The sequence below is a fragment of the Pipistrellus kuhlii genome, unplaced genomic scaffold (genome assembly GCF_014108245.1).
Source record: "Pipistrellus kuhlii isolate mPipKuh1 unplaced genomic scaffold, mPipKuh1.p scaffold_m20_p_17, whole genome shotgun sequence".
NCBI lineage: Eukaryota > Metazoa > Chordata > Mammalia > Chiroptera > Vespertilionidae > Pipistrellus > Pipistrellus kuhlii.
The window spans coordinates 20,931,529-20,955,967 of NW_023425482.1; the positions used below are offsets into that span (position 1 = coordinate 20,931,529).

Consider the following 24,439-nt stretch of genomic DNA (forward strand, 5'->3'; position numbering starts at 1 on the left):
CTCACCTGGGTCTTGCTGGCAGCTTTCAAAGTCAGAGCAGCAGCCCAACAGTGTGCTTGCCAACCTTGAGCCAGGGGTGTAGGGGGCACCAAGTAGAAGCTTGAGGCTGTCAGGAGGTCAGGGCTATTCTTCCTAGGCTCCCAGAGGCACCACTCCACTCTGGTCCTCCCACTGGTCCCTCCAGGAGAGGGAAAATCCATCCTAAAGACAGACTCCCCCCCCCCCCCCCTTCAGCTCTCTGGGGGACATGTGGAGTGTATTTGGCAGGTACATGCATGTAAGGTGGCTAGGAAAGAAGTCCAAACCAGGTACCCCAAACTCTCTATAGGTACTCTAGGTACACATCATGCTGCAATGGGGTTGTTATCAGGTGAACGACAAATCTCCTGCACCCCAGTTTGTGGGGGAGGCTTTCCATTGGCCTCCCTGGCTCCTGCCTCATTCAGCACCTACTGCTTGGATGTTGAAAAAAAAAAAATTGATTCTTTACTGGAATATTGGCCTTCCTCCTCTGTTAGAGTATGAAAATCAAGGACCTGAAGGGCCACTTAGTAGGCCAGGCTGCTATTGCATAGCCAGGTGCCCACTCTGCCTGTCTGCAGCATGAGGGGCTGGATAGTGCGCACACAGGTGGCCCCGAGGAGTGGCAGGCAGGATTGTGGCAGGGGAAGGGGGTTGTATGGAGGAACAGCTCTGACTCGGTGTTGGGCACTGTTTTTCTGGTCCTTGGCATTTGCCCAGACCTTGGCCACTCAGACAATGGTTTCCAGGCCTTGACCTCAGCTGAGGCTTCATGTTTGGTTGGCGGATGGGGCTTTCCCCTCTGAGGAGTCATCTGTGGTATCCTCACTGCTGCAGCTTGCTCTTTTCTGCGGGCCCCTGCTCTGGTGGCTGCTCAGAGGCTCCCCAGCCCCGGGCCACTCCTGCACCTGCTGGCAGTCCTCCGGGGCTGCCCCGTAGGTACCCAGGCCTCTGGGCTCATCTTGAGCTCCTGAGTTACCCCCGGGAGCTGGGGTTGCAGAGGGTCAGTGTGATCCGGACCCAATGAGGTCAAGATCAGAGCTGGCCAGGCCCCTGGAGGTAACTGTACTCAGCCTCTTATTTTTCCTGGAAACTGGGTCCAATGAGGCCCTTGGGCTTGCCTATGATTCCATGAGCTCCTGACACCCGTCTTGGCTCCTCCTGTGCAATCCCTACATTCTCAGATGTAATCCTTCACTTGTTCACTGAAGGATTAGGTTTCTGTGTGCTCGGCCCCCAACTCAGGAGTGGGTGGTTAGGTGAGAGGGGCCCTGTTTCTGGGGCCCTTATAGCTACTCCAGGCTTTGCCACATGGTGTCCAGCTTGGAGATTAAAGGGTTGGGCGTCGAGGAATATGGGTGAGCCACAACCTGTGACCTGGCACACAGGGCCTTTAGTCCAGAAAATGGGTTGTGGCTTCTCCATTTTCCCCGACCCACAAACCTTTAAGCCCCGGGGGAAAGGAGGTCCTGGAGGATATCTTTCAGGCCCGGCCCAGGCTCCATGTCCTTGCCATTCCTCCTTTGCTTACAGCACTCAGACCTCGCTGCTTCTAGGAGGCAGCCTGAGCAGGCGACGACCCCTCTCCCAGGGGCTGGCCTAGGTCCGCAGTGCTGACCACGCTTAATGTGGCATGTCCCTGCTTCCCCTGCACATCCTGCCTGCCTCTCTCAGGACCACCTGTGTGCACGCCGGGATGGCAGAACAAATGCAGTGAGGGGTCTGGGGTCCTATACAGGACCAGCTTGGATGCCTCTTGCTCCTGCCACTTCCTGCCTGGCTCAAGCCTCTTGGCTCTTGTGTGGCTCTTGGCTCTGCTGGGCAAAGGTATGGAGTGGATTGACTGTGCTCCTGGTCTGGGCTGCACAGACCAGTTTCTGTGAGGCTTCGTGCTGAGAGCAGCGTGGCTCGCAGCCCCAGATGAGGCTCGATCCTGTAAGCCCATCCATGAGGCCTAAGTGTAAGCAAAATGAATATTTCCATAGCTTTGGCTCTAGGCACCGTGGAGCTGGCAGGGTGCTCCCGCCAGGATCCAGCCTGACCTGGCTTAATCTCCCTGTGAGCAGCCTCTGGGAGCCATAAAACGGCCCTGCCCCCCATCCAAGGGAGCTGCAGCTTTCTTTAGAGTCTGTCCTTAGCGTAGAACAGAAGCCCAGCCTCCAGGCTGGCAGGGCTGCTCAGGCGCTGAGGGCCAGCAGACCCAGGAGCCACACATGGCACGGGCCAGCTTTTGAGTAAGCTCACTGCCACCGCTGGCGTTCCCTGGGCGGCCTGGCACCCGGCCGCTCTGGACCACTTGACCTCTCTCACTCCCTCCCAGGCCAACTTCCATCTTTGGGAAAATGAAAAGAAGCTCTTCCTTGCAGCCCCAGACTCACTGCAGCCTCCAGGCTCTGTAACTGCAATGGCAGACGTGGAGAGGAGAGAGCTCGCTCCAGGTTAAAGTACGTGGCAGCTGCAGAGGTGTGGCCCCTGCCTTCCAGGGCGAGGCTGGGTCTCCTGATTCCCAGGCGGAGCTGTGGCCGAGCCACACGCAAGGAAGCTGCCCTCCCAGCCCTGTGTCCTGAGACGTGTCCTGTGGAGCCAGGGTGGGTGGGGTGTCCTCGCGAGGGGCTATTCGAGGGATCTCCGCTCAGAGAACTTCTTGGAACTTGTCCTGGGTGCAGCTGTAACCAGTTGTGCCCCTCCCTTTGGCACATGGGATTGTTCCCTACCTGGCACCCTCCTGGCTGTTGGATAGGCTGACTTCCTCATGGGATATGAGAGATGCTTTCATTCTTCCAGCCACAGGGACGGAGTGTTCTTGGGAGCATGAGGGCAATTAAATGTGGCTCTGCCATCACTTGCCACCTGTCTCAGAGCGGGGAGGAGGGCGGTGAACCTGGGGCCAGACATCCTGCTGCCTGCTGGACATGGGGCGTGCCACTCGCATTCAATCCCTGTGTCTGATATGCTGGTGGGTGGTGCCAAGGGGCCCCACGTATCAGCTGGGCCACCTCTGCAGATCAGTCCCATCCCCTTCTGCTGATGCTTCGCCTCACTGAGAGGCCTCCGGCATGAAATAAAATGCTGGTTCAGGGACCGAGGAAGGAGAACTCCCTGGCTTCTCCCTGCAGGAGCTTTGCCCTGCACCAGCTGACACCCAGTAGCTTGCCTGCGGCTGTGCCAGCAGTAGACTCCAGGTTCTTCCCAAAACTGCTGGCCCGCCAGCCCGGGGGCTTCCCACGGAGCAAAGGTTGCCCTGTACCTCTTGCTTGCTCCTGATGCCCCAGGGCAGCAGCTCAGGGGTAGCAGGTGGTGCAGAGTGAGGTCCTAGCTGCCGCCCGAGGCCCTGGGATCGTAGCTCTTTGTGATCTTGCTATTAGGTGAGGTGAGACATGGGCTTGGGGACAGGAGCCCCAAAATTTGAGCCAGCTCTGTTGCTCCTTTGCCAGGAGAGAGCAGAGCAGGGCCTGCGTGTTTGCATGCCCAGGCTGCACGAGGCCCCCGCAGCCTTCATGAGAGGGAGGAGAACATGCTTGAGCCCTGGCCGGAGCAAGAGGCCATGGACATCATCTTAGTTGGAGGCAGGGGCAGTGCCAAGGCTCTGGATGGGGGATGGCAGGCAGCACCCGAGAGAAGGGTAAGAGGAACTGCGTTTGACAGGAAGCGTTGGAATCGGTTAGTTGGTATTGCATGAGGTTTGCAGGGAGTCCGTGGTGTGCTCTGGCAGAGGCCTGGCGGCAAAGAGGATACTTAGTCTGTGCTGCACGCCCCAGGTAGAGCCAGGGTTAATGGTTTCCATGCTGCGGCTCCCACACTGGGAGCTCCAGATGTAGTGCTCTGACCCTGCAAGCCAGGCCGCCAGGGTACACATCTGCTTTGGAGCCGATAGGAAGATGAGGTCTCACCCACCCCAGAGCCTGGAGAGGACACTCAGGCACAGCACATTCCGTCGGGCCACCAGCCTGGGCCATCTGGTCACATCTGTGCATCTGTGTGAGTCTCCCTGCTTTGAGCCCCAAAGTTGCAGCATCAGAGAGCCTCCGGGGCAGAGTGAGCCCTGGAGCCAGAGCCCAGGTCCGGTCCCTTCAAAGCAGACCCTCACCTGGGCCAGGGAAGAGGTATAACCAGCTCCAGTGCCCCGCGCCCTCACAGGGAGTGGCAGGATGGGCACACTAGGTTGGCGGGAGCATGCCTGCACATCTGGTTTCACTCAGCGGGCCGCAATTCCTTGAAAACCCCTGAGCTCCCCAGGAGAGTGTTGCTGAGTGACCTCTGGAAAAGCAGAAGTAAAGTCTTGGGAACACGCTGTCCTCTCACACTCTGCCGTGGCCAGCTGGCCAGCAGGGTCCCTCCGTGGGCCATGAGGCCATGGGTGAGTCTAGAGCTGGGGGCTGCCCCGCCCAGGATTCTGTGCCAGGGGTTGCCTCTGTGCCTGCTGGGCCCCTGGACTGCGTGGGGCCAAGATGCTCCCTTCCTGTGTTCACAGGCCCTGAGGAAGGGGCTGCAGAGGTGTGGGGGCTAGCGAGGAGCTGGCAGGATCTCCTGCCCTTGGGGCTCTGGAGGGGCTGAGAGATCACTTTCAGGGCTGGCAGGATCTGGGAAAGCTTTCAAAAAGTGGATGGAGAACAGGGCTGCCCAGCTGCCACCTCTCAAGGCCTGGCTAGGGCTGGCTGCCAAGCCCACACTTTGTCCCGCAGAGAGTGCAGATCAGGCTAGGGGTCCCCATGTCCCCTCTTAATCAGGGGCTGCAGTGGTAATCAGAGGCGCCAGCTGGGGTCAGGGCTTTACCACTGCGGGGTCCTGGACCAGAAGACCCGGGCTGAGGAGGAGACAGGAGGTGGAAGGACAGATGGAAGCTGCGGGAGCCCTGGGAGGAAGAGCCACGCCAGGACCTTCAGAGAGCTCAGCTGGGTCCTGCTGGAGCCTCCGCCATGGTCTCTGACACAGGCAGCCGCGGGGTGGACAGCGGTGCCTGTGGGACAGGGAGGGCAGGGGCTCTCACTTTCCAGGCTGGGGGTGTGTCCTCCAGCTCTGCTGCCCTGGCTGGGCCTGAGGAAGCAGCCCTGATTCCTGCACTTCAAGGGCTTCTTTCTGGGGCATCCTGTGCACTTCCCTGGAGCCCTTGCTGGGGGCAGAGGTCGCAGGCAGGCCGCCCGAGGTGGGGAATAGCACTGGCAGGGCCCAGGAGGCCCGGACTGAGACTGAAGCAGTGCTAAGACTGAGGGCATGGAGCCTCAGGCTGAGGGGAGGAGGCAGGGGCTGCTGGGTAAAGGTGACAGTAACACGTTTGAGGACTTCACTCTTATAATGGTGAAGAGAATGGACTTGTGGGCAGGAGCCCAGCAAAAGGGCCCTGTGGTGGCCGTGGTGAGGTTGCCTGGATTGCTCCAGGAAATGGAGTTGGGGGAACATCACCAGAACGTCAGGACAGGCGACACTGGGCAGTGGGAGAGGTGCGGGAAGGTGCTGGGTAGGGTGAGGAGCGCTGAGGAGCAGGCCCACGGCCCTCAGGCGAGGCGGGCAGCGCGGGAAGCTGTTGGTTGGCTTCCTTTGTGGAGGATGCAGGTCAGAATGCAGAGTGAACTTCCCGATAGCAGCAGCGTCTCCTTGGACCTGAGAAATCGTCCTCTGAGGAAGCCTTTTGCCGTGAGATTCCAAGCTGACCAGACATGCTTGGTGCTGGGCCACGGAGGGGAGGATTTGGGGTAGACAGCTGGGCATGTGGGCAGACCAGTGCGGTGCCCCGAGTCTGTGCTAACCAGAACACTGCTCAGCTTCAGCCCAGGCATGTCTGGGGCTCTCTGGGGCCATCACGGGGGCTGTCGGGCTGCTGAGCTCAAGGCGCAGAGCAGAACTAGACCCTGCCTTCCCAGAGCCCCTGGCGTCCTCGGCTGCCCTCGGGGGCTGGGCCAGGGCTGGGTGGCCAGGTCTCCCACGAAGCTCTCAACAAGTTCCAGGCCTCTCCTCCTGCGCTCAGATCCCACCCCCCAGTCACACCCCCCCTCCTCACGTCCCTCCGAGGGAGCAGGGAGCTGAGGGTGGGGGTGGGGTGGGGAGGTTTCTAACGGGCCTTGTCCAGCCCTGAGGCCTGTGTAAAGGGCTGGAGGCCGCCAGCCACAGCCCAGCCGCCAGCTTCTCGAATAGGGTCAGAGCTGGTTCAGAAGCCCTGTGTGGGCCGAGCTGAGGGATCCAAGTCGCCTTCCTGGCTGGCAGGGCGTCCCCTCTCCTTGGGTCACAGGGAGACAGGAGGCTTGGCCAGGGAAAGTGGTCTGGAACGGCCCTTTGAGAGTGTCCCTAGGGACTTTTAAAAATGAGTTTCCTGGTAAGGAAGACTCTCAGGCCTCGGGCAGGATTCTCGGTAGAGTCTCCCGGGTTTGCTCTGATCTGACAAACGCCAGCAGAAACCACCCGGCTGTCTGCCTTCCAGCAGTGCTGGGAGCCGTGGCTTCCCCAGATGCAGCGTCAGCAAAATGTCGCAGCCAAGGCACAGCGGGGAGTTTGCTTTAAGGCCGTGCTAAGCCCAGGGGCGCAGAGGTGTGCACAGGAGAGCCCGCCCCTCGGCTTCACTCCTCCGGGTTAAATTCACCCGTCCCTGGCTCCTCCAGGAATGGCTGATGCCACACGTGGTGCCAGAGAAGCTCTCCGATGAGTCATGACTGGCCCAGGCCTCTGTCAGGTGGACGTGAGTGTCCAGGCTGCCCCTGAGGTCATGGGTACCATCCAGAAACGCAGGTGGAAGCGCTGGCCTCTCTGCCACCTGCCGGCTTTTGTGGGACCAAAGTCTGTCTGGGCAGGTAGGTGTATATTTGGAAGGCCCATCCTGAGCCAAGGGCTGTGGGAGAAGGTGGCTGAGGATGCAAAGGGAGGAGAGGAGACCAGAGTTGGGATGGACAGAGTCCATGAGGCCTGATCCACATCTCAGCCCCTCGGTGTTTGACTGCCGGACTCTGGCCAGTTTTCGTATTCCCTCTGATTTCTGTTTTCTGAGTCTGTGAAATGGGCACGCCTGGGAGGTCCAGCACACATGTTGCCCCTGGCAGGGGCCAGGTACTCGCCAGGGCCTCGTCTGTTTCCAACTGAAGTGGGTGTTGCTGCCCCCGTTTGTTGGGGGTGCTGACACCCACCTGGCCAGGGCCAGGAGTTGGATGGAGTCGGTGGGGGTTGGAGAGGGGAGAGGGTAATTGGCGGTGGGGGAGTTGTTGAGTAAACGAAGGGGAGAGAAGTAGACAGGTTTGGGCCAGGCTAGGCTTCCAGCTGCTCTCTGCTGCACAGCCTCCCCTAGTTGTGATTTGAGCATCTGCTGTGCCCAGGCCAGAACACCCACCCACTTCTCTTTCAAGTATCACAATACTTATTATAGATGAAAGTATATAAAATCAGGGCATGAACATGACTTGATAAGTTTGTAGACTTAATCTCTCTCCCTCTCTCTCTCTCTCTCTCTCTCTCTCTCTCTCTCTATATATATATAGATATATAGATATATAGATATATAGATATATAGATATATATACACACACACACATACACACACACACACCAAGTGACCGGAACAACAGAACAACCAGAATGGCCGGTTGCTATGACACATACTGCAGTAGCCAACCAGCCTAATGGGGGCCCCAATCCCCAAACTTCCAGGGCCCCTTCCTCTGCCATCTCTACTCCCAATCCCCCCTACATGGGGGGTGGGGCCATTCGGCCAACCTCCTACATCCCTCTTCACCCCGCCCCCTTGCTGGCCAGACCCCGCCTGTGCGTGAATTCATGCACCAGGCCTCTAGTACTAGAATAAGAAGGACCAATTCATATTCTCACCATTTGTTTCACACCCACAAAAACCACTTCAAGGACACTAACAATCTCTCAAAACTGATCAGTTTTGTGCAAGTAAACCATGTTTCTTTTTAAAAGAACTTGTGCCCTTGCCCAGGGTACGGATTTTAACATCTAGCACATAAAGCCCATTACAGGTAGAAATACAGGTGATACACTATTACATCAACAATCATCAGTTACAGTTAAGGGTTTTTCTGTAACAGCCAAATGAATAATCAAATAATGCAACAACCGAATTATTACTGAGTAATAATACTGGGTGTCACCTGTCCTTCTGCCTGTGCCTTATTCTAGGCATAAGTGGGCCATGGCTTGACTGTGGTGAGGATGGGGAGAAGCAGAGCCCCCGGCAGGGGCTCAGGGCAGACGGCCTGGGGTGAGAACATACGCATGTGCACAATCCTTTGGGCAAAAAGGCTGCAGGACCCATGTGGCAGAGCTGGAGACTCTGCTTTTCCCCGCTGTACCTTGCCCTTAGTTTTGTTCTCCTGTAGGTTGGCCATGGGAGAAAGTAGGTGTGAATGGTAGAGTGATGGTGAAGGCAGCAGATGGCGGAGGCCTCCTGGGTTTAAAGTTCACTCTGTGTGCGCCCAGGAGCCGCAGAGGACCTGAGTGCTGCCTGCTCCCGGGTGCCACCCACATGCTCTCCCATCTCTCCTTTAGCACATCTGACTCTGGGCTGGGAGCACTGATGGGGCACAGGAGGAGGGACATCAGAGGGGCCCCTTAAGCCCTATTCTTCCTTCTTTAAGCAACCAGGATAGCATGGCCTCCTAGGCTCTTAGACACACAGGAAGGCCTTGGTCAGGGGGGACTGGTGGGAATGTTCACCTTTCCTGCTGTCCTCTGGGTAAGCTCCCCAGTGGAGGAAAGCATGCAGTCCCTGCAGCAGAGGCAGCTCCGGCTGTTGGGACTTCATACACACATACATGCACACATGGACCCATCTCAGCCACTGTCCTTGGTATGCCATCACTGCCACAGTGTTCCCATTTCATATTTCAGGAGTGACTCTTACGTGGTCTTCACCAACCCTCTGCCCAGTCTTACAGTCAGTCATTCAACAGTTTTTTACTGAGCATCGAAATGCATCAGAACTTCCCTGCTTTAGACTCTAGGATGCCACAGTGAAAGGCCCCGCTGTCATGGAGCTTGTATGTCCTGTGTGCAAGGGGGTGTGTGTTACAAAGAAGAGTGGCGCAAGTGAAGGGTGACGGGCTGCAGCAGAGGCCTCTGAAGAGGAGGTGTCTGAGGAGCGAGCCTCACTTTCCAGGCAAGGGACAGGGAAGGGCCCTGAGATGAGGATGCATGGACGAGGGCTTTTGGGAGTTTTGAGAAGATCCCTCTGGCTGTGTGTGAGAATAGACTGGGCAGTGGGAAATGGGGGCAAAAGTGGGAGCCTGTGGGGTTGTTGCCATGATCCCCAGGGCCTCACTCGTCCTTCCTCGGTCCTTTCCTCCCTTTTCCCACCACTATCCCGAAGAGCTCAGGAGAGCCTGTGAGATTGGCTTGCCTGCCCCAGCCACTCCAGCGTCCTTTCCACCTGACACATTTGCTCTCTGGGCCACTTGTCACTTACACCTTTCGGACCTCACGGACCACCAGTGGCCTGTGGACCACTGGTTGGCGATGCTGACTTATACCATCCTCCTGACTGTTGACCTTGGTATTTTCCTGTTCCTGCCCTCTGCTGTGGCCGGCCTAGCATGCCCTCTCCCTTCTCAATCTATCTTGGTGCCTTCTCCGCTCTCCCCTCCCCCCCCACTACAGCATGTCCTTTATTTCATCTGTGTTATTTCTGCCTGGGGGTGTGCTGGATTGCTCTACTAGCCTGGAGGCCATGGAGGGCAGGGCCTGTGTCTTATTCTGTTTCTGGTCAGGGTCATCCCAGAGCCCGCCAAGCAGAAGGGCCTCACAGGCTTGTGAATGGCACCTTAGGTCGGAGTTTCCGGCCTTGTCATTTGGAGGAACAATGGTTCTGCTTGTGCTTAGACTGTACTGTGCTTGGACAGTATACTGGCTCATGGCCCAAGGGTCTGAGGCATCTTCAGGGCCTTGGCTGGCTGCTCTGGAGTAGGCCCTGAGCCAACAGGGAGGTGGAGGTGGAGACAGGAAGTGAGGGTAGCAGCAGGACTCAACTCCAGGGCAGAGGCTAGGGCCGGGGGTGGGGCCAGGATGAGGAGACTCAACATGGCCAGCGCTCACACCCCATCCTTGGGTTTCAGACCTGAAGCTGCACCTACAGAGCACTGACTACGGCAACTTCCTGGCCAACGAGGCATCACCGCTGACAGTGTCAGTCATCGATGACCGGCTCAAGGAGAAGATGGTGGTGGAGTTCCGCCACATGAGGAACCACGCCTATGAGCCACTCGCCAGCTTCCTGGATTTCATTACGTGAGTGTGTGCCCTGTAGCGCCTCACCTTCTCCCCAGCTGGGCAGGACGGCTGCATCTGATGGACCTGGCCCAGCATGGCTTAGGTCAGCTGCCTGTAGAGTCCTCCTGGGCTAAATGGCTGGTCTGGTCATACAATAACACGGGACCTCCAGGCCACCACCCATAGAGTAGGGTCACCAGCCACTTCACTTCCGGCTAGGATACTGGTGGGCAGGCACGTATCCATGTTGTAGTGCTGGATGAAGCCCCTTTTCCTGCATCACTGGTGTGACAGAGATTGGGGTGGGGAACCCTTTCCTCACTCACAGCACTCACAGCACCCACAATGAACACTCTCTGGGTTCAGGGTCAGGGATCAGAGGTCAAGGACGGGCAGATATCTGAAGAGCCAGGTTCATGGGATGGACCATTCAGGCTTTCTGACCATGGCTCTGGGCTTCAGGGAGAAGGGATGGTGGGCTTGGGAGTAGAGGCTGAACACCTCGTTGCCTTTACCAGTTTTGGCCAGGCCCCCATGCTTACGACCCTTGACTGCCCAGCTTCCCCATTGTCTAACCCTTGGGTGTAGCCCTGCCTCCACTAAGCTCTTGGCAATGCTGAGAGAGGGAAGGCCTTGTGACCTGCAGGCTAGGGGAGGGAGGGCACTTGGACAAGGCAACCTGTGCTCGCCTGGTGTACTTCTGGAAACAGGGAGGTAGAGGGGCCCCTATGCAGTGACGGCCCAGGAACCATGAGCCGGGGCCTGGTGGACAAACAGATGGGTGAGCAGAGGCACGGTCAGGGCTGGTTTATAGGAATGTGCCCTGCGTTGGTGGAGTGTGTGTGAGTTGTGGGGAAGGAAGGTTTTCAGGCACTCTCCCAGGTACCACCTTGCTTTGACCATTCTCTGATCGCGATCCTCACCCTCTTCCTTGAGACCTGACATAACCTGCCCTGCTGTCCTTGCAGGGACAGGGCTAGACTCCTTCTGCCTGGCCTAATCCGCCCCCTCTGAACCCCCAGGAGCAGCCACTTACGATCCACTAGGACGGTCAAGTGGTGTCAGCGGCTATCGGAGCACCAACCTCCGGTGGGGGCCACAGGTGGGGACACCCTAAGGGCTCAGGAAACCTGCCCAGGCTGGGAAACAGGCTCTCTCCCCAGAGGAATAAAAGATCAAGTTGTTGTTATGTAGGCATTCATTGGTTACTTCTTTATGTGCTCTGCCTGGAGATTGAGCCCACAGCCTCAGTGTATTGGGATGCCGCTCCTAACTAACTGAACCACCCGGCCAGGGCCTTTAGAGTGTATTCTTTCTACTTATGGGGGAGGAAAAAAAAAAAGTGTTTGCCCAGCTGGTGCCCAGGGGCCCTCAGCTGTCCTGACTTGGCTCATAATCACTGCCCTTGCCCCGGTCAAGGTACAACTGAAAAAAAAAAAGGTACAACTGACATGGTCCTCCTGGGGCAGGAGTTCAGAGGTGAGGTGTGTCTTGGGCTGTAGCATTGGGGAATCATTGCACAGAATCCCATCTGTCAATCAACCCCTAGCCTGGGCCTGTGTATCCCTTGCCTCAAGGCCAGAGCTGAGGACATACAAGGAAACTGTGTGTTTATTGCCAGAGCCTGGCCTTCATCGTGTTTGCACAAGGTTCCTCCAGTTTCCTGATGAATGTTCTGGTCTTTCTTGCTGGGCTGGCCAGAGGAGGCCTGACCCAACCCCATGCCAGTGGTCAGAGGGCAGATGTCCTGCATCCCGCCTGGCCACCTGCCTATGTAGCTCGGCCCCCAGCCTGTCTTGGTGCCCTTAGAGGCTTGGTCTCTGCCTGCCAGGCCATGAAACTGGAGAGAGCTCTGAGCGTGACTGAGGCCACACAGCCGCCAGCTCTTTGCTGGAGGTTGGCTGTAAGCACCAAGTATGCTTAGAGCAGCCAAGCGCTATTCTGTGGCAGGCTGTCACTTCCCGCCCCTTCCATTCACGGGTGATTGTGGCTTACGGTCTCCCCATCCCTTTACTCTTTCCCTCACTCGGGAAGAGTTCAGCAGCCACGTGTCAGCCTGTCTGAACCTGTGGTTGCTCAGAACATGACCTTGTCATCTCTCTGCTCCTCTGCTCTCCGCTTCAGCCGCCCCCACCGATGGCTGCCCAAGGCCATGTCACCCCCCCCTGGAACTGCTCCGCCCTTGAAATCGCTGAGTCAGGCACCCCCTCTCTACCCACAGCCTTCAGGCCCTCCAGCCCACTCTCAGTCCCTTGTGGGACGCGGGTTCCGGACTCAGCAGGACACGAGGCCCTGCTTCCTCCCCTGCCGTCCCTCTTTCTTCATTTTCCTCCCTCCCCAGCTGAGGTTCCCTGGTCCATCATTCGAGTGCTCTTCTGCCAACATCCGCAGCTCTCTTGGCTGCCCATCTCATGGTCCCACCCGGCTGGCAGCCCCCCAGCCCTGGAGGAATCCCAGCAGCCTCCAGCCCGGAGGTACCCTCCCCCACCTCCGCTTCTGGGAGCAGAGTTGGGGAAGCCGGCAGCAGCATCGGGCGGGTGAACCCAGCTGCCAGACATGCACTCAGACCAGCTCAGTTGGCCTTGACTTGTCCCTGCCCAGCCAGCCTCTTGCTTTCCCTCCTCGGCCCCTGCAGCATCCCCCTCAAGGGTGGGAAGACCACTCCCCTATCTTAAACACCAACCCTCTCCTGGTCCCCCAACCTTCTCTCTCACCTGCCTCCTGCTCCACAGAGATAATGGAGGCCAGTCCACCTCCCATCGATGCGTCTGTACCTCCAACCCCAATCCAGTGGCTGAGGTGCTCTCCTCTTTTTTTGGGTCCTACTGCCAATGTCCTCTGTTCCCTCCACTCACTCCCTGGATCCCAAGTGGTCAATCATCTGCACTTCTGTCTGTGCAGCCAAATTCCCTTCTGGATTCTTCCTAATTAGCATCTAAAAAACCCGTCTCTCAGGGCTAAACTTGTATTTTATTTATTTATTTTTAGATATTTATTGATTTTAGAGAAAGAGGAGAGAGAGAGAGAGAGAGAGAGAGAGAACCATCTATTTTTGTTCCACCTATTTATGCATTCATTCGTTGATTCTTTTAGGTGCCTTGATTGGCTATCAAACCTGCAACCTTGGCGTATTGAGATGATGCTCTAACCAACAGTTACCCAGCTAGGGCTGGCCTACACTTTTACGTTCAATGTCTGTTCTTTCACCTTTCCCCACCCAGCAGGCCCATCACTCCACCACAGGCCCTGGCTAAAGTCACCACTGCCTTTCATGTGGCCAAGGTCTCCAGGCCTAATTCGGAGCCTCGCTCAGAGGTCACTTCTCTCCATCCCTCAGAATCTCTTCGTTGCCTTCGGCGCTGCCTCAGGGGGACAGGAGTAGGTTCTCCAGGAGGCAGTGAGTTCCTTGTCACTGCAGGTGTGCAAGTAGAAGCTTCCCCTGCCCTTCCCTGGTGAGAGACAGTGTCCCACCCAGCCTTCAGCCTCCACGGATGACCAGTACCAGCTCAGGGGCCAGGCGCGATGCCAGGAGGCAGGGGGGAGCATGGATGCAGTGGGGTGGGTGCCAGTGGTGGTGTAGATAGCTCCTGGGAGGCCTGTGAGCAGCTGCCACAAATAGAACTAGGGGTCACAGGAGGCTTCTCCACATTGAGAGGGCTCCAGGATCAGATGGGGTCAGAGGCTCTATCCCAAGTCTCACAGCAAGTTAATAGCTGGGCCTGGAAACAACCCTTGGTACTAGTACATGTTACTGCAGGAGACGGAGCTGAATCATCCCAAGACCATATGGCTGATGACAGCCTGCTCCAAAGGAAACTCTCACTTAGGGTCTGTCTGCCCCACACCAGGCCACTGCCTCCGCTCTGGCCACCCGCTCTCCCGAGTGGCCTCGCTGGCTCCGCCTGCTCCTGGAGTCTTCTTTCCCTCAGGGTGTCTCTCAGATTTAACCCCTACCTCCCTGGCTGCTCTTCTCCACTCCGCCTCCTCTGCTCTGGCTCAACCCGGGAATGAGGAGTGGGTGTTGTTGAAAGGGGTTGAGGCAGGTACCCATTGGCATGGCAGCCATCTCTCTGTTGGACCAGGAGCCTCAGTGTTACCAGCCTGGAGTGGACAGCTGGAAGGAAGCTTTGTCCCAGGACAATGGCCTCAGGTGCCCAGTGGGCCTGTGAGCACACTGGCCATTCTCCCAGGACACGTTATTCCAGCCGTGTGTCCTGCTGCTTCAGGTTTCCAGATGGGCTTCCTCCCTGTCCTGGCCCTCCGGCCTTTGCTGTCCACATCCAGTGTTTCTGGGTTGATGGCACAACCTCCACAGGTTCTGGATCTAGATCTGCTGGGGTTTCTGGGTTCTGGGTTAGACCTTGTTCCTGCCTTGAGGGAAAGCTGGTACCCACACGGTCTCCTGAGCCCAGGGAAGAGCACACAGGAGCCCTTCAAGGCCCATTAGGCTCAGGTCAAGGGGGAGGACCCCACTGCGCCTCTGGGGTCGGGGCACGATTTTAACGAGAAGGTCAGGGCCTCTCTAGTTTTGCTATAGGCCACACCACAGTCATTCTGATTGCAGGAGGGAAACTGAGGCTTGGCAGTTGGTATGATGAGAGATTTGGATGGATGGACCAGCAGGGGTATCTAGTCATCATGGCCTTCTCACCAGGGCCAGCCTGGGTGGTAAGCAATGGGGTTCCAGCCATGGGGCTCCAGCAGGTGGCGCCAAAGGGCCCAGCAGAGGGACAGGGCTTCCCCGGGGACTCTTGAGAACATCTTGGAGGAAGTGTCTTCCTATTCTCCAACTCCAGCTTCCTGTGGGCCTGTGCTGGATCTACAAATCTTCGGGACACAGGGCGAGGGACGGCCTTTGGGCAAAGGATTACAGACTGCCCCTCTCCCATCCCACGAGGGCCTCTCTGGCCTGGCGGGCAGCCGTCTGTCCATTCCCCAGCTGTCTTCCTCTGGAGGGAGACGCTGACCAGCTGGAACCTCATTCTCTCTTTTGAGGCCAAGCGAAGGGAGGACTGTGGAGCGGCTTTCTGGGGGCTGGGAGGCAACTGCCAAAGCCAGGCGAGGAGGAGGAGGAGGAGGAGGAGGATTTCCCTGGCCACTCAAGTCCTTGGGAGAGAAACGGACAGCTGAGCCAGTGTCATCTCCCTTTTCCCAGGAAAGGAGATTGTGGCTGTCATTGGGCAGGGGGGACTATCAGGGGCTGCCGCTACACTAACCTGTGGTTGGCCCAAGGGGAGGAAGGGTGGACCTGGCACAGTGTCATCACACTGCCTGGCCTGGGTTGGAAGAGGGCCTTGGAAGGGGCTGGGGTGCGATTGCAAGTGACCCTCACTTGGCTCAGCATTTTCCTTGGTGCCCAGCTAGATCCTCTAGCAGGAGAGGCTGGGGGCAGCCAGGGGATACTGCCTCCAGCCCCCACATCTGCTGTCAAGGCTGAAAAGTGAGTCATAACTGGCCTGTTCCCCATCACTGGAGGGATAGCAGCAAAGCCAAATGGCAGAGTCTTCCCACAGGGTTCTCCTGGTGGAGGAGGGGCCTGACCCCAGCCCCACTCCCAACATAAACTAATGCCCTCCAATGGGGCACACGGAGTGGGGAGGTTTAGAAAATAAAGGCTGACTTATGTGGGTCTCTCTGAGAAGATAAAGCTTGATGGGGAACGGAGAACCCTAGGCCAATGGTTGGCAAACTCATTAGTCAACAGAGCCAAATACCGATTACAGGACACCGATTGAAATTTCCTTTGAGAGCCGAAACCCGACTTCTGCGCATGGGCCATGAAGTTTCCATCGCACTGTCCGTGCGCGCCCGCATGTGGTATTTTTGTGGAAGAGCCACACTCAAGGGGCCAAAGAGCCGCATGCGGCTTGTGAGCCGCAGTTTGCCAACCACTGCCCTAGGGCATGGGAGCCCTGGACATGGGTGGAGGTGTGTGGACATCGGCCATGGGGACAGAGAGTCCCTCTGCCTTATGCAATGATGGGGCCTGCGCCTGCACTCTGTGCTTATTTCCTCTGACAGCTGAAGATGCAGGTGGTTGTGGGGTCATTGGACTCGTTTCTCCCTGCCTGCCCAGAGTGCTGTGGCAGCGTAAAGAGCGACATGAGGTTCGGGGATCATGGTGGCCAGACTGGGGCTGGGTGAGGTGCAGGCAGGAGTGTCACGGTGGCGGTGTGGCGTGTAGCATGGTTCTGGGGCGTGTGAGATTCTGGAAGCATGAGGGGAGGCTGTTCAGGGAAACTGAGGCTTGGCAGTTGGGATGATGAGAGGGATGTGCTGTTCAGAGTGGAGAAGATGCAGGCTGGGGCCAGAGACCAAGGCACAAAGCTCTCTCCGAGGTGCTTCCACTGTGCCAGCTGTCAGGCCAGGGTCAGAGGGCTGGCATTGGGGCCGCTGGCTTGCAGCTGCAGATGGGCCGTGCCTGAAGCCCTCGGTTTGGGAGGGGGGCCTGTCTCTTCTCAGCACACATCCTGCAGTTGACCCAGCCAGACGGGGCGGAGAGAGGGCAGTTGCCTGGCCCCAAGCCCAGGAGAGCAGAGGTTGTAGCAGGGCGCGGGGCCGGGGGAGCAGCAAGCAGGCGGAGAGTGGGGGTCAGGCCAGGACAGGAGCTGTGGCTTCTTCCTTCTGCCGCCTTCCTGGAGGGCCCTGTGGGAGTTCCCCCAACGGCCAGCCCTCTGGGCCGAGGCCTGGGCATCAGCCTCCTCCCCTTGGTATTGGGGCCTGCCGCCTCGGATAGTATCGACACTGGTGCGCGGTTACTACCTCAGGACGGGTACTACCTCAGGACGGGCCTGGCTGTGGCCCACACACACGCTCAGGGCAGCTGCCTCCACCCCAGCCTCGCCCTCCAGTGGGAGCCCCCCTTCGGCCTTGGAGGATATCTGCCAGCCCGCTCCCTTGTGCCTTGAACTCCTCGCTGGTGCCAGGCTGGAGGGATGTTGTGGCTACAGCAGTCGGACTGTAGCCGCCCCCCGGCCCTCATCCCCACATAGGTGACTGCGCAGAACTAGCTGCAGTCCTTTTGAGGTATTTTCTTCACTGTTGGAGGCAGAGCTTGCCACTTTTCTTGGCATGGTGACCTGGGCAGCCCCACCCTCTCCAGCTCCACAGCCCCCTCTGGTGCCCATGTATCCAGAGCCGGGAAAGGGGGAGGCGGGGGCCTCTGCCTGGGACTGACCTGAGCCCAGCCTCCGGTCCAGGCCTCTGGGCCTTCTCCAGGCATCCTGGACAGGCGCCTGCCCTGGCCTCAGGCCCTGAAGGAGGCGGTGCTCAGTCTTTGGAGCGGGCTGCGCGGGGCAGCTGTCTGCCTGCTCGTCGCTGCTTGACCTGGGTCCTTATTCCAGAGGGGCCTTCCCACCGGCTCCTCTCCAGCCTCCCCTAGAGCTCTCCCCACCCCTCTCCCCACTTTCCTCCCCCACAGTCTTCTCCTCTCACTCTGTTCCCACCCAGCAGCCAGCAGGACCCTAACTGGACTGGATACCCCTGCTTCTTCTATCCTGCTCGTGTAGCCCCTGAGCTCGAAATGAAAGCGGGACCCTCAGCCCAGCCTCCAGGCCCCGGCCTGCTGGCAGCCCTGCCCCGGTTCCCTTCCCTCTGCCAGCCCTGGCTGTGCTCGGTTCCTCGAATGCATCCGTCACTCAGTGAATGCCTCCAGGTTTTCGCACACATTGTTCCCTCTTCACAGAACACTCTCTCATCTCCCAGCTCTTTCATCCCCGGGGCTGGCCAGTGGCCACACCTCCATGTGCCCACAGTTCCCCTGTCCTGCCAGGACACTGTTCACACCTGTTTCCCAATCACTTGTGGGGCATGGATCCCATCCTCCTTCCACCAAGGGAGGGGCCACGCCTGTCCTGTGTGTCCAGTACTGAGTAAGGGGCACGCTTGGGCAGGGAAAGGAGGCAGCATTCATTGTCCAGGGGCTGGGCACCTGTGCAGGGTGCGGGCAGGGGCGTGGTGCCAGGACTTCCCGGCCCCCTGACAGTCTGCCTGCTCTTGTGTCTCCTGTAGTTACAGCTACATGATTGACAACGTGATCCTGCTCATCACGGGCACGCTGCACCAGCGCTCCATCGCCGAGCTGGTGCCCAAATGCCACCCGCTAGGCAGCTTTGAGCAGATGGAGGCCGTGAACATTGCGCAGACACCTGCCGAGCTCTACAATGCCATCCTGGTGGACACGCCCCTGGGTGAGCCACTGGGGCGGAGCGGGGGAGGCATCAGTGCCAGTGCCTCAGTGTGCGGTTTGCAGACCCCTGGGGGTGACCCTCACTCAGAATTGAGCCCTGCCCGCTGGCTTACCTTCCCATTCCTTCCTCCTCACCGGACCTTCTTTGCTGTTGCTTTTGCTTGGCCAGGCAGGCTGCACCCAGGGCCCGACTCAGACCACCTAACTTTGTGGAATTGGATGAGTTCTCAGAATGCAGAGGAGGCTGAGCTCAGGGAGAGGGTTGAGAGGCCTGGGTCGGAGTACTCTCAGACTGACCTCAAGCCGGGCGGGGGTGGCAGGCTGCCCGTGAGCAGGGAAGGGAAGCCAATAGCTTCACTCGCCTCTACTGAGCAGGTCCCAGGGGCCAGGACAGGCAGTGTCCAGCAGGATACAAGGTTCATGTTCGAGGCCACGAAAGGGGAACTGAGAGCTTCCTGCAGGGCCCTGCCTAGGCGGTGCTGGTCCTGCCTGCCGGGCCGGCTGGGTAGAAGGCACCAAGGCTGTCCCCAGCTAGTGTCCTCAGAGCCAGAGTCCTTGTCCCCTGGCACCACCTCCAGGAAGCTCCCAGGGCTGAACCACTGGGATAGCCTGGGCTGTGATTGTGGTACCAGCACCCCGGAGGGGCTGCACCAAGGATCCTGAGCCCTACGCGCTGGCCTCACCTGTCATAGAACCCCCTCGCCCAGGACTTTGGAGTTATTTGTGGCCTCTTCAGTTTCTTCATCTTTAAAGAAGTGGCACCACAGGTTCCCCTTTGGGTGGGGTGGCTATATCCTGCGCTGCCACTACTTCCAGCCCGACAGGGGCCCCTTGGTCAGTGAGCCTGTGCCCCCCCAGATGTTGAACTCGTTCCTTGTCCTGAGGAGGAGGAGGCTGGTTTTCCAAATGTGGGGGATGCAAAGAAGTGGGCGTCAGGCCCCAAATCCACAGTTGTCCCCCTCCTCCCCCGCCCTGGCCCAGAAGAGAGGATGTTGTGGTCTCTTATGCAAGGCTCCTTTGGCATGGCGAGCTTGGGTCTGCCCCAGCAGCGATTAGGTCATGTTATGGCTGGCGGCCTGCTTTATAAATCAGCTTTAGAAGCAAGAAGGCTCAGGTCAGTGTACATAGTCCAAAGGATTGCTTCTGCCCCTTCCAAGGCAATAACCAGGGTGGGGGCCCCCGATACCCCGCCAAATGGACCTTGTGGCAGGGGCCCCAGGATCCTTACTTAAGTGCACACACCCAGCCCTCACACCCGTCTTTCCTCCCCAGCGGCTTTCTTCCAGGACTGCATCTCAGAGCAGGACCTCGATGAGATGAACATCGAGATCATCCGCAACACGCTCTACAAGGTAGTGCCCCCGCCTCCCCTCCCCCAGCCCACGAATAGCGGGGGGTTGGCTTGCAGGCCGACGGGCTGTGGGCGTGGCGGCCTGTGATTTGTGGGGGGTGCTGGGGCAGGGCGCAGCTGCGCCAGGCTCCCACCCCGGGGGCTTATCCGCTCGCTTTCTGGCTCCCGTGATGGGCACAAGGCCGCATGGAACAGATGCCCACGGCGGCCTAGATAAGATCGGCAGGCGTGGCGGGTGCTCCGCGGCTTGGCTTGTCAGAGCTGGCTCCTGGGTGACTGCTCTCCCCGATCCCACAGGGTCACGGGCTACCACCCAGGCCTTAGCGCTCCGCTCTCCCACCTGGCCTGCTGCCAGCAAGTACAGGCACGTGAGCAGAGCAACCGTGCGCTCAGTTACGGTGAGAGAGGGACCCAGCCAGGTGTAGCCAGGCCCCCCTGTCAGGTTCCCAGGCCAGAGCCAGTGCCACGTCCCATCATCCTCACCCCCCACCTACCTTCTGCTTCCCGCCAGGCTGTGCCATGGGCTGGTGACCCCTGGAGGAAGCGTGGGCTTGGGATTCCTAGACCAGCATTGTCCTGGCTTAAAGAGGTGAAGGGCAGAGCTGGCCAGGGACCAGTGAGGGACATTTGGGATAGACTGGGCTGTCATTGTGGTACCAGGACCCCTGAGGGGCTGCAGCCAGGAACATGGGTCAGCAGCGGGTAAGGCCCTGAGCGGGGCTGAGGCTGGCACTGGCCAAGGGCCCTGCTGACCTAACCTGAGAACATGTCTATTGGCTCTTCATAGCGAGGGGCCTCTCCTGCCTGGTTGGAGGTAGGTGGCTGACTCCTGGCTGCATCCTAAGCCCAGGCCCTCTAGTCGCCCTGCAGGGGTCGGGCCAGAGTGAGGGAGAGTCTGGGGGGAGTGAAGGACCTACCTGGGGTGCAGTGGGGTGGTAGGGAAACAGCACATGCAGACAAGCATGGAGCATGGCCAGTGGCAAATGGTCTGTAGAAGTACCGGTTCCAGATGGACAGATGGGTCTGGAAGCAGAAGCAGGCACAGGAGCCGGGAATGTCTGGTCAGAAGTTTGAACTTGATCCTGTGTGCAGGGCCAGCAATAAAGGTTTCCCGCAGGTCAGAGTATCATCAGAAAACCCCTCTGGTTGCAATGTGGAGGGCAGGGTAGAGGGGACAGTACCAGAGGGAGGCAGACTCAACTTCTTTCATCCTCAGAACTGTCTTATCGGTGTTTTCATCTGTAAGATGAGGCAGCTGAGGGCTCAGAGGTAGAATGGGTTGCCTGAAGCCACTTGCTAGACACTGAGAGCATTGGGGATCACACCTGGATCAGCCTGATTGCAAAGCAAGCTGTCTCATCCACCCGCTAGTAGGGAGGCAGGGTAGCAATTAGTAGAGAGAGAGTGTGTGTGCTCCTGCGCGCCCAGCTGGCCTGTTGCCGGGATCCCTGTCCTGACACAGGGTGAGGGGTGCGGCTGTCCCCCCAGCCTTACCCACACCCTTACCGGGCCTGACTGGTTCTATCTGGAGTCACTGGTGAGGGCTGCCTGGGCACCAGCTTGTAAACATTGATCCAGTGCTGCAGGCACCGTGCCAGGACCGCCCGCCCAGCAGGCAATGTCCCAGCCCAGTGGCCACAGATGGGAGATTAGGCGGACCCTCAGCCGCCTACTGGGTGGGAACTGTAGTTAGCTGGCACAGCCATGGACTTAGGAGACTCCTCCAGGGCACAGGGTGGGGGTGGGAATATGACCTTGGTACCTGGGCCTTTGGGGTCCTGCCAGTTTCTTCAGCTGCCCTGGCCTCCAGAAGAGAGTCTGGGTGTGTCCACCAGCCTCCTTCACCTTGGGGTCAGCCTATCTGCATTAGCATCCCCCACAGTGAAGAACTGCAGACCACACTGGATGGAGCAGGCCTGGGGGTTTGGGTGCAGCCAGTATGGCTGGCCACAGGGAAGGAAGGAGCTGGGGACAGTCCTTTGAGAAGGACTGAAAGGTCCCCCATGCCATAGTAGTATGGGCAGCTGTTTCTGGGGATCCGCTGTGCTATGACCCCTTCCCCCCCCTCCAATTCCTTCTCCCTGCCCTGTCCCAGACTTTTGTTTTCTGTGGCCCAGTGGCCTTTCTCTGAGCCCAGCTTGCCCATTGCTGCTGACCAGGTTGGGCTGGGTTACTGACTCCCAGGCCTCCTCTCACCTGCTCCTGGGGCAGCACAGCTGGTGGCCCAAGCCAGCTGGTGGTGGGTGCAAAGGTCTCTGCACCTTGGAGGGCAGACCTTGGCATGGGAAGCTTCCCGCGCTCCCGGCCCTCATCCCCAGAGTAGTCTCTAGCCTGTGAAGCCAGTGTCCCTGTGACTGGCCGCCTGATGAGGCTCAGGAGGCCCGGAGTGCAGGGGGCTCTCCAGGGAGGCTGCGGAACCATTCCCGTTCCTGACATAGAAGCTGTGGGCCAGGAAGCCTGTATGGCTGCTTTAAGAGTGAGTGCTGGGGGGCCTGGGGCCCAGCAGATCCAGTTTGCCTTGGCAGGAAGTGCTTGTCTCCTCCCCCCCTCCGCCCCCAGCAGGCAGCTGCAGGTCAGCGTGTCCAGCTATGGCCATTGCCCTGCAGGGCTCACATCCAAGGGGGCAATAATCATCTCTCAGCAGGAATCAGGTTGGCAGTTTAGTTCCTACTGTGTGATGCCCAGGGGGTGGGAGGAGGGGGAAGTGTTCTGTAAGGTGGAGGCCAGGAAGGGCCCGGGCGCCCAGGCCAGGCCATCTCCGTGAACCCTCAGGAGTAACCTTTCCTCACTAGCCCATCGGCAGGTGGTTTTCTGGGACTGAGGAGAGAAGATCTGGGGGAAAGGCAGGCAGAATAGTAGAGAAAGATAGAGTCTCCCTCTTAGCCTGGCCTTTCTGTGGGATGAGGGCGTGCGGGGCGCTGCACCATGAAGCAGACAGTTGGCCAGAAATTGCTGTCACTCCTGGGTCAGGGACCAGGCAGCAGGCTGTTGCTGCTTGGCTGGTGAACAGTTGGAATCGTGGCTCTTACAGGGCTCTGATGTGGGGCTGCCATGGACAGTCCCAGGACTGGGGAGGGAAGCGCGAACTATGAGTAGGGGGCCTGGGAAGCCCCCCGCCCCCTGGTCTCCCTGCTTGAGCTGAACACGCCCCATGCTCTGTGCAGGCCTACCTGGAGTCCTTCTACAAGTTCTGCACCCTGCTGGGCGGGACCACGGCCGATGCCATGTGCCCCATCCTGGAGGTAAGCGCCCTCCCTCCCTCCTTCCCGCCGGCCCCTGGGAAAGACAGGCCTCCGGGAAGCCCTGCCAACTGACTGGCTACTGCCGTCCTCCCCCCTCTCTCCTCGCCTCTGCTCTGGCCCCACAGTTTGAAGCAGACCGCCGCGCCTTCATTATCACCATCAATTCCTTCGGCACGGAGCTGTCCAAGGAGGACCGTGCCAAGCTCTTTCCGCACTGTGGGCGGCTCTACCCGGAGGGCCTAGCGCAGCTGGCTCGGGCGGATGACTACGAGCAGGTTAAGAACGTGGCCGACTACTACCCGGTGAGTGCCCGGGCTGCGGGACCAGGGGGCGGGCATAGTGACACTTGCATCCCCCCACTCCCACCCTCCCACCCCCCAACCCCCCCCAACAGTGCCCTCATGCTCTCGCTTCCCACCGCTCTCCTGGGCCAGGAGTACAAGCTGCTTTTTGAGGGTGCAGGCAGCAACCCTGGAGACAAGACCCTGGAGGACCGCTTCTTCGAGCATGAGGTGGGTGCCAGGCCCGCCTGTCACAGGGAGGGTGTGGCGGCTTGGGCCTGCCTCTGCTCATGGCCACCTGCCTCTGTCCGCAGGTGAAGCTGAACAAGCTGGCCTTCCTCAACCAGTTCCACTTCGGCGTCTTCTACGCCTTCGTGAAGCTCAAGGAGCAGGAGTGTCGCAACATCGTGTGGATCGCCGAGTGCATTGCCCAGCGCCACCGCGCCAAGATCGACAACTACATCCCCATCTTCTAATGCCCTGGCCCAGGGCTCCCCGGGGGTGTGCGTGTCTGTGTGTGATGTGACCAAGGCCACGGCTCGCCTGCCGGCCCTGGGGGTACTGCATCTTGTCCTAGCGGCTGCCCAGCTCCCCTCATCTCCTGAGACTGCTCTCGGACCTGGGTACCTGCCCCCCCTGACCAAGATAGACCAAGTTCCCCTCCAGATCAAGCCCTGTTTACAGCCACCCACGTGTCTAAGCAGCATGTGGCCACTTTCGTGCCCCTCCAGAATGAGAACCCCTAGTAGCAGCGGAGCCTCCTCACCCCTCTGTGGTCACCCCAGAACCATGGCCCAGGGGAGACTGTGTGTATGTGTGTGTGTCCTTGGGGTGTGGGGGAAGCAGCTGTGCGTCCCTCTCCCTCAGCCCCGCCCCTCTGAACAATAAACTGCCCTAAGCCGTGTCCACTGTCTCCTCTGGGGCTCCCAGCTCCTCGTGGGTTCACATTCCTGAGCCCACCCTGCCTGCCTAGCCTTCTGCCTCCCGCAGCCGCTGGCAGAGGCAGTCCCAGGCTGGCCCTCTATGGAGCGGCCCGATTCCTCAGGGCGGGGGCGCCCTGGGGGAGAGCTCCATCCTCTGTCGGAGGCCTGGGGCCTGGCCCTGGAGGGCCCCCAGGCTTCCCTATTGGCTTCATGGAGCTCCCCCATTCCCG

General features: G+C 59.0%; 1 protein-coding gene across 3 annotated transcripts in view; it reads left to right on the top strand.

Moving 5' to 3' along the window:
- Positions 1-24,439, top strand: part of ATP6V0D1 (ATPase H+ transporting V0 subunit d1) — a 52,907-nt gene that overhangs the window by 11,936 nt on the left and 16,532 nt on the right. For 2 of the 3 annotated variants that reach the window (XM_036440221.2, XM_036440222.2), the window contains exons 2-8: positions 10,071-10,242; positions 18,235-18,413; positions 19,685-19,764; positions 22,928-23,005; positions 23,131-23,307; positions 23,440-23,517; positions 23,601-24,190. In XM_036440221.2, coding sequence (XP_036296114.1) covers positions 10,071-10,242; positions 18,235-18,413; positions 19,685-19,764; positions 22,928-23,005; positions 23,131-23,307; positions 23,440-23,517; positions 23,601-23,762 — 926 coding nt within the window. In that variant the 3' untranslated portion in view covers positions 23,763-24,190. Of the gene's footprint in view, positions 1-10,070; positions 10,243-18,234; positions 18,414-19,684; positions 19,765-22,927; positions 23,006-23,130; positions 23,308-23,439; positions 23,518-23,600; positions 24,191-24,439 lie in introns of those variants that run through there. The other variant, XM_045582788.1, reaches the window with a different exon arrangement.